This window comes from Staurois parvus, unplaced genomic scaffold (genome assembly GCF_062004578.1).
Source record: "Staurois parvus isolate SC_StPar_1 unplaced genomic scaffold, SC_StPar_1.0 ptg000934l, whole genome shotgun sequence".
NCBI lineage: Eukaryota > Metazoa > Chordata > Amphibia > Anura > Ranidae > Staurois > Staurois parvus.
In genome coordinates this window covers 1,080,621-1,089,557 of record NW_028318730.1, presented here as the reverse complement: position 1 = coordinate 1,089,557, position 8,937 = coordinate 1,080,621, and the positions used below count along the sequence as shown (strand labels likewise).

The 8,937-nt window shown below is 39.4% G+C and overlaps 1 protein-coding gene across 2 annotated transcripts in view; it reads right to left on the bottom strand.

Moving 5' to 3' along the window:
* Positions 1–4,354: 4,354 nt before the first annotated feature.
* The window catches only part of LOC149441927 (uncharacterized), a 44,380-nt gene continuing 39,797 nt past the window's right edge, over positions 4,355–8,937 (bottom strand). For both annotated transcript variants that reach the window (XM_089656756.1, XM_089656755.1), the window contains exon 2: positions 4,355–7,596. In XM_089656756.1, the coding sequence (XP_089512882.1) occupies positions 4,585–7,389 (2,805 nt within the window). In that variant the 5' untranslated portion in view covers positions 7,390–7,596 and the 3' untranslated portion in view covers positions 4,355–4,584. The remainder of the gene's footprint in view (positions 7,597–8,937) is intronic.

Genomic DNA, 8,937 nt, shown 5'->3' with positions numbered 1-8,937 from the left:
TACAGTATATATGTGCATATGTTAAAGCCAAAAGCAGAATCATTGCTGTAATTTGTCTTTGATTGCTATATGACATTTATATATTCATTGTGTTAACAGAAGCAGAAAAGGAAAATATGCCTTTAAGAGTTAGTTAAAGATGAGCCAATCACAGACAGCCTCACACTGTACAGAGCCTTAACCAATCCCAGCCAGTTTCACATTTATGCCTGTGTAAAACTCCCTGCTAGGATTTTCTAGAGACACATGCTCACCAGACAGAAGAGGAAACAGACAGTTCCAATCAGAAAAGCTTTATGGAAGCAGAGAAGGCCAAATAGGTATTTAATGCACTTGTGTGTTCCTCTATTGTTTAACAGTGCAGGTAGATCTGTGTGTAAAACTGTTGTGTGTGTTTTACTTGTAGTTCCACCGAACTTACGAACTTACGAATCGTCACTGTAGAGTAATCATAATCAAACTTATCGAATATAACGAATTTATAAATCCAAGTGAATTTATCAACCTATCAAAATATACAGAACAAATTTATTGAATCTATTGAACCTATCGAGATAAGCTATCGAATCAAACCACTGTAATATGAAAGAAATAAGCTACTGTATGATAAATGAAACAAGCCATTGTAAGCAGTGTTATATGAAGAAGATTGAAGTTATTAAAGAAGTTAACTAAAGTATTCGGTGTGCTCTTTAAACCTACTGCATCCATAGAGCGGCATTGGAGGAATTACAGAGTAAAGTCAGTCTAATCAAACAAAGAACAGCAATTGCATAATTTTTCTAATGCCACAGCGCACTAGGCACCAAAGGGTGCTGCGCCTGCCACAACAAATCCCACATACAGTGGGGCAAAAAAGTATTTAGTCAGCCACCAATTGTGCAAGTTCTCCCACTCAAAAAGATGAGAGAGGCCTGTAATTGGCATCATAGGTAGACCTCAACTATGAGAGACAAAATGAGAAAAAAATCCAGACAATCACATTGGCTTATTTGGAAAGAATTTATTTGCAAATTATGGTGGAAAATAAGTATTTGATCACCTACAAACAAGCAAGATTTCTGGCTCTCACAGACCCGTACCTTCTTCTTTAAGAGGCTCCTCTGTCCTGGACTCATTACCTGTATCAATGGCACCTGTTTGAACTTGTTATCAATATAAAAGACACATGTCCACAACCTCAAACAGTCACACTCCAAACTCCACTATGGTGAAGACCAAAGAGCTGTCGAAGGACACCAGAAACAAAATTGTAGACCTGCACCAGGCTGGGAAGCCTGAATCTGCAATAGGCAAGCAGCTTGGTGTGAACAAATCAACTGTGGGAGCAATAATTAGAAAATGGAAGACATACAAGACCACTGATAATCTCCCTCGATCTGGGGCTCCACGGAAGATCTCACCCCGTGGGGTCAAAATGATCACAAGAACAGTGAGTAAAAATCCCAGGACCACACGGGGGGGACCTAGTGAATGACCTGCAGAGAGCTGGGTCCAACGTAACAAAGGCTATCATCAGTAACACACTATGCCACCAGGGACTCAGATCCTGCAGTGCCAGACATGTCCCCCTGCATCAGCCAGTACATGTCCGGACCCGTCTGAAGTTTGCGAATGTCATATGGTCAGATGAAACCAAAATAGAACTGTTTGGTAGAAACACAACTCGTCGTGTTTGGAGGAGAGAGAATGCTGAGTTGCATCCAAAGAACACCATACCTACTGTGAAGCATGGGGGTGGCAACATCATGCTTTGGGGCTGTTTCTCTGCAAAGGGACCAGGACGACTGATCCATGTACAGGACAGAATGAATGGGGCCATGTATCGTGAGATTTTGAGTGCAAACCTCCTTCCATCAGCAAGGGCATTGAAGATGAAACGTGGCTGGGTCTTCCAACATGACAATGATCCAAACATACCGCCCGGGCAACGAAGGAGTGGCTTCGTAAGACACATTTCAAGGTCCTGGAGTGGCCTAGCCAGTCTCCAGATCTCAACCCCATAGAAAACCTTTGAAGGGAGTTGAAAGTCTGTGTTGCCCAGCAACAGCCCCAAAACATCACTTCTCTAGAGGAGATCTGCATGGAGGAATGGGCCAACATACCAGCAACAGTGTGTGCCAACCTTGTGAAGACTTACAGGAAACGTTTGACCTCTGTCATTGCCAACAAAGGATATATAGCAAAGTATTGAGATGAACTTTTGATATTGACCAAATACTTATTTTCCACCATAATTTGCAAATAAATTCATTCCAAATCAGCCAATGTGATTGTCTGGATTTTTTTTCTCAATTTGTCTCTCATAGTTGAGGTCTACCTATGATGCCAATTACAGGCCTCTCTCATCTTTTTAAGTGGGAGAACTTGCACAATTGGTGGCTGACTAAATACTTTTTTGCCCCACTGTAGTTACATAGTAGGTAAGGTTGAATAAAGACACTAGTCCATCCAGTTCAACCTGCGTGGGTGTGGGTGTGATCGTATCAAAAACGTATAACCCATATCCCTGTATATTGTGTTCACCAAGATGCCCATCTAAGAGTTTTTTTAAACTATCGATACTTCCTTCTGACACAACCAATTGTGGGAGTTCCACATCCTTACCGCCCTGACAGTGAAAAACCCCCTATGCAGTTTAAGGCTAAAGCTCTTCTCCAATTTCATTGAGTGGCCCCATATCTTCTTATATCCCTGAGACAAAATAGTTTATTCCTTAAGGTAGATCACCACTGACATATTTGTATATCGATATCATATCTCCTCTCAATCATCTCTTCTCCAGGGAGAATAAGTTTAATGTTTGTAGTCTTTCCTCGTAATTGAGGTCCCCCAGCCTGCTTATTAACTTTGTTGGGCTTCTCTGGACTCTCTCCAGCTCTAGCACATCCTTTCTGAGGACTGGAACTGACCAGAACTGGACGGCATACTCCAGATGTGGCCCAACCAGAGTTTTTTTTAAAGTGGCAGGATTATTGTTTTATCTCTAAATTCCTTTTTTTATGCATGCTAAAATTGTACAGCTTTGCTTACTGCAGCTTGGCATTGCATGCCACTGCTGAGTCTATCATACACTAGGACCCCAAATCTTTTTCCATCCTCGGTTCCCACAGAGGTTCTTCTCCTAGTGAGTAACTTGGATTAGTATTTGTAGCTCCCAAGTGCATTACTGTACATATTTCAATATTGTTTGCCATGTATTTTCCCACTATTTTATTGAGGTCTTCTTGTAAATTTTTTATATCCTGCTGTGAAGTTATTGCCCTACTTAGCTTTGTATCATCAGCAAAAATGAGGCTGAGCTATTTATACCAACCTCTATATCATTTATGAATAAATTAAATAGAATCTGTCTCAGGACAGAGCTCTGATGTACCCAGCTTACCACTCCAGAGCAGTCTGAATACATGCTACTTATCACCACCCTTTAGACGCTCCCATGTAACCAGTTTTCTATCCATGAACAAATCCTATCATCCATGACTACAGCCCTCAGTTTGTAAATTAAGCATTTATGGGGAACTGTGTTGAATGCTTTAGCAAAATTCAGGTACACCACATCCACAGTGGAAGTTGGGGAGCGCTAGAACATCAACCTAGTATGGGATGGGGGATGGACCGCAAATGGATGTGTTAGTAAAAGGTCCATGTGGGAATGTCATCCAAGTCAATCTTAAAATGGAGGATGTATGGGTGTACAGTCTTGTAGGAGGAGGCAGCCAGCTGTAAGAGCTTGTAGATACTCCTGTGCTCAAATAGAGAAGAGAGACCGCGGCGCCACTCTGAGTGTAGATGGTTTAAAAAGCACACATATTTAATGGTTAAAATGCACTCACAAGCGTTCAGGATGCAGCATGCCAGCCATTCAGCATGGAGCCCGGAAGCAAGTGGAGACCACTGGAGTAGCAGTATCTACTTCAGTGATTTCCAGCTTCCAGGGACAGGGGCAAGTATAGCATATACATGGTCCAAAATGGATCAATGTAACATCGTTTTAAATATTCATACCTGGAATTCCTCTTTAAGGACCAGTTCACACCAGAATGTGCATACCACATTCAAAACGCACAGCACTTGCAATCTGCAGCGGGTGCCTGCATTGGATTGCATGATCCAGAAGTACCATGCAATCCAGTTGTACTGCATTTTGTAAAGTAGTACATATACTACACTTTCTGCGGTCCAGTATGATTGCAGCCCGAAATCACACTGCGTCACTTGTGAATAGCATAGGAATGCACAGCACGTTCCTGTGCGATTCATGGTGTGAACCAGCTCTAAGTTTAATGTTTGTCCACAGGTGGTTTTTCCACTGTAATGCAATATTTTGCGATAATGGGTATACAGCTTTGAATGCTTGCCAATGCTATATATTTTTTATTTTATTTTTTCATACTTGGGTGTAATGAACAATTGAACAACTGTAGTACTAATATTATCAATGGGAAAAGATATGTACAGATTACATTCAGTGTAAATAACAACAGTTTGTTTTGCTATGCATTTATACTTAATAATGGGAAGGCCACTTACATTGCATAAGCATTATCTGCCTCCCAAAATATCTACTAAATAATATGTAGCCTATATAGCATTTGCCTCTTCTGACACCTCATCATTTGCCAAAGCTTGGTTTACCATATGCCAAAAAACAGCTGTAGCATTAATGTTCTTAGGCCACAGGAGGTATGTCTTCTTTTTTAATACCCTCCTAAACTGATGATAGAAAGAAAGTCTATGATGGGGGATAGGCTCTAAAAACAGTAAAATCAAAACTTCACTTTTCTCATCAAAAAGGCGATAACTGGCAACTTGCATTTCCTTGGAACACCATTCACTAGCTAAGTAGTGTCTACTGATCACACAAATTGTTTTTCGACTGCTATAAATGTTATCTATAATATTGTCCACAATGGCTTTTCCTGGTTCAAAGTCTCGGTGATGAAGACAGAGCTTCCACTGATAATTTTTTTCAAGGTTTGGTATAAGCTCATGGAAAACCCATTCTTCATCATGACAGTTGTAGGAAATGAAAGCATCATACTCATAGTTTTGTCTTATCCTTTTGTGTTTCTTATCATGTAAATAACCAAGGATAATGTAATAAAAATACACCACTTGCCATCGCCATAATTTCCAAACTGTTGAAAACAACAACCAAATGCTTATGAACACAAAAGTCGACAGAAATAGATTAAAGTCATAACTAGGCCCACAGGAATCAATGTTGAAGGTTGACAGTCTTTGTCCTTTGCTAGATTGGGGATAAGCACATTGGTAATCATAGAAATTGAGTACTTGGGTTTTTACATCATCTTGGACCCACTTTATAAACCATTTGTTATCACAGCTGCACAGCATTGGGTTATTGCTCAAATCAAGGAACTTAAGAGAAGGCAGTGCCTTACATTGTGTTTCATTAAAAGTGTTTATTTGGTTACCTGAAGCTCGAAGAAAAATTAACTTGGAAAGATTTAAACTAACTAAAAAGTCAAGTGATTCAAGTGTCATTTTTTTCAGATGAAGTTCAGTCAAATTACAAACTGGCTTTAACAGTTTTGGACACAATATTGGTATAGGGTTATTGCTTAAATCCAATTCGTGTACCTGAGGAACGTATGACAGTACATTGTTGTCAATGGTAGACAGGGCTAGATTTCCTAACTGAATCTTGTATAAAGATACCAAGCCTTCAAATAAGTTGACTGGTAAATTCCTCATTCCGTTATGACCCTGACTGTTAAGTGCAAGATGCTTTAGTGACTTCAAAGAATGGAATGGTGGCACGGTTAGTTTTTTTGCGGATTCATACTCTATATAATTGCTGAAAAGTTGAAGTTCATCAAGAGATTCAAGCCCTTGGAAAGTATTATTTTGAAAAGAGTCTTTTGTTAGTTTATTGCTTCCAAGAAGTAATGTTAACAGATTTTTCAGACCTTTGAAAGCTCCTGGTTCTATGTAATTTATCTGATTGTCTACCAGGTTTAGTACATTTAAAGAAGTTAAAGTTTGAAAAGTATTTTCAGAGAGAGAACTTAACTTATTTGTTGTTAATATCAGGTACTGAAGATTTCTGAGATTTGTTCCAAATGACTTTGAAATATCAAGGAGATAGTTTTTTCCTAAGTTTAAATATTTTAGACTCCAAATCTCAGACAAGGAGGAGTGGAAAACAAACATCTTGTTTCCAGAAAGATCTAGATTTTTCAGTTTGCTGAATGATTTTGTGTCATTTAGGTAGACTTCTGTGAGATGATTGAAACTCAGGTTCAGTCTTTCCAAGCTGGCCATCTGGGATAAATCACTGGGAAGAGCAGATATTTTGTTACTGGCCATTGTTAGCTGTTCAAGAGAAGTCAGATGATCAAAGGCAGACACAGGTACAAGCACAAACTGGTTGTGAGATATGTCTAGAAATTTTAATTCAGTACAGTTTTGAAAAGTATTTTGTTGAAACGCACTGTAATTATTATACTTGAGATAAAGGGTTTCAAGTTTGTTGTGTTTACGGCATAGTTCTTGGATAATATGGTCAGAGTCAGCAAGGTTTAAATGACTGAAGTCAACTTCTTTCAATGAACTACAGCTAAGCGTCTGGATAACCTCTAATATAGCTGTTGGGCTTAAACTTACACCTTCCATGATTATCCTCTTTAGCCCCCTCAGGAAGCATGAGTCTTTAACTGTCCATGTAAATTGGGGACCAGAGAATGATATATTCAAGGAGGTAAGACCCTTTAGGACATCAGAATTAAAACTGACTGAAGCAAGTGGATTTTTAGATATGTCAATTGTATGGAGTGAATTAGAAACATTTTCAAGGTCAGAAGATAGAAAATTTTCAAGACTAATATTTGCAATGCCTATCATTACTAAACTATTTATCTGAAAAACTGAACGTAGAGATCCAAGTGTCTGAAGCGGGTTAGATGACATATCAAGCACCTTCAGATTTTCTAGAGGAGAAAAAGCCATTGGCAGTATAGAAGAAATATTGTTATCACTTAGTAATAGAGTGCTAACACTCTGCAGACCTTCAAAAATACTATTATTTAGCATCAATAAAATATTGTGATTGAGGTTTAGTATTTTAAGCTCCGTTAACGTCTGAAAACTTCCCCTCTCAATAACGTGGATATCGTTGTTTGATACATTTAGTTGTTGCAGATGAGTGACATTGCTGAAATCTGAAGTCTTTATAACTTTTATCAGGTTGAAAGAAATATCAAGAATTAATGTTGTGTTAGGGAGGTGCTCAGGTACATGTTTCAAGCCTCTTCCATAGCACAGAAGTTTTTGCTGGCCATGAACATCACATCCTTGTATTGCAAAGCAGTGTCCTTGCTGAATGAATAAAAACTTAACAAACAATGCTATTGGCAGCAACATTTCTAAGATCTGGACTATCGGAAACCGATGTACGTAATGGTAAAGAAAAGCAGTCCAAGTTAATAAGGAAAATAGACAAGACTCAGCTGGATTTCCTTCTACTTCATAAATACAGTGCACAGGAATGGCTAGTGTCCCACTGCTTTTTTTTTAGATATTGTTAGAAGCATTCCAGCCATGTGTAATCTGACCATGAGGCTCCAGTTCCTGAAAAACAAATAAAAGAACAATTCTTAGGATTCTATTTTCAAACAATATATTGCAAACGTCACTTACTTCCCAACCAACAAATCAAATATATTTTATGTATAATATGTTATTGTTCATTCACCCTTTTACTTTCATTACACATTGGGTTAATAACAGAAAAAAAATACATTTGGTCCAAGAATAAAATAACCCAGTTATGACTAGAAACCAGTCTGCTGGAAACTTACAATCAGGGGTGGACTGACAAATCATGGGGCCCCCGGGCAATAGGGGATCATGGGGCCCCTCTGTCCTTGCCCAAACACAAAAAAGCCTATGAAAAAGGTACTAGGGGCATCTCATGGGGCCCCCTAATGGCCCCGGACCCTCGGGCAGCACCAGAGTTTCCAAATGGTCAGTCCGCCCGTGCTTACAATATTCCCGCTTATGTACAAATAATATGCTTTGGATCTTTAATTCTTTTGGAGAAGAAATAAGATAACTTAGCAGTGGCTGCGATCATACTTTCTATCGTTCAGAGATAAGAAATAGAGATTCAATATAAATATGTAGGCAAGGAACACACTCCTGCCACACCTCTAGTAACACAGACCATGAAGAATTAATATGCAAAAAAATGATATCTGTCTTTGGGAATAAAAAGTGAAGGTCTTTGGGTATACACATTTCCAACCAACAGTGAACCTTTCTTAAAGCCCAAATCCAGGCTGGTTTTAAATGTTCCTGAGAAGTGGGGTCTTTCCCGCACTGCATTTGTTAAATGCTCATTTGGATGGAAGGAGGGAATAAGTACAAATACTTACCTTATTCCTTACTCCCCTAGCAGCTGTCCTCTGCTCTCTAATGATCCAGGTTGTGGGCAAACCCTCATCTCCCTCCCATAAAATGCAGGACTGCTGGTCCTGCATTGTATGTGATGACATCAGAGAACTGCAACCTGTCGGGCAGTGAAATGAAGTAGCTTTAGAGGATTAGTCGCATAAAGATGGGGAAGCCTGCAGGAGTGAGGAATAAGGTAGGTATTTGTGCTTATTCCTTTCTCCCTAGCCAAATGAGCATTTAACCCTTGCAGTGGAGGGTGGGGCACTGCAAGGGTACATTTAAAAGTAGCCCAGAGCTTTAAAGCCGAGCTCCATCCAAAAGGGGAAGTTCCTCTTTAACCAATTCCCTAGCAGGCATTTTTACCCCCTTCGTGCCCAAGCCTCATTTCAGCTTTCAGCACTTTGAATGGCAATTGCGCGGTCAAGCAACATTGTACCCATATGAAATTTTTAGCATATTTTTCACACACATAGAGCTTTCTTTTGGTGGTATTTAATTACCGCTGGGTGTTTTATT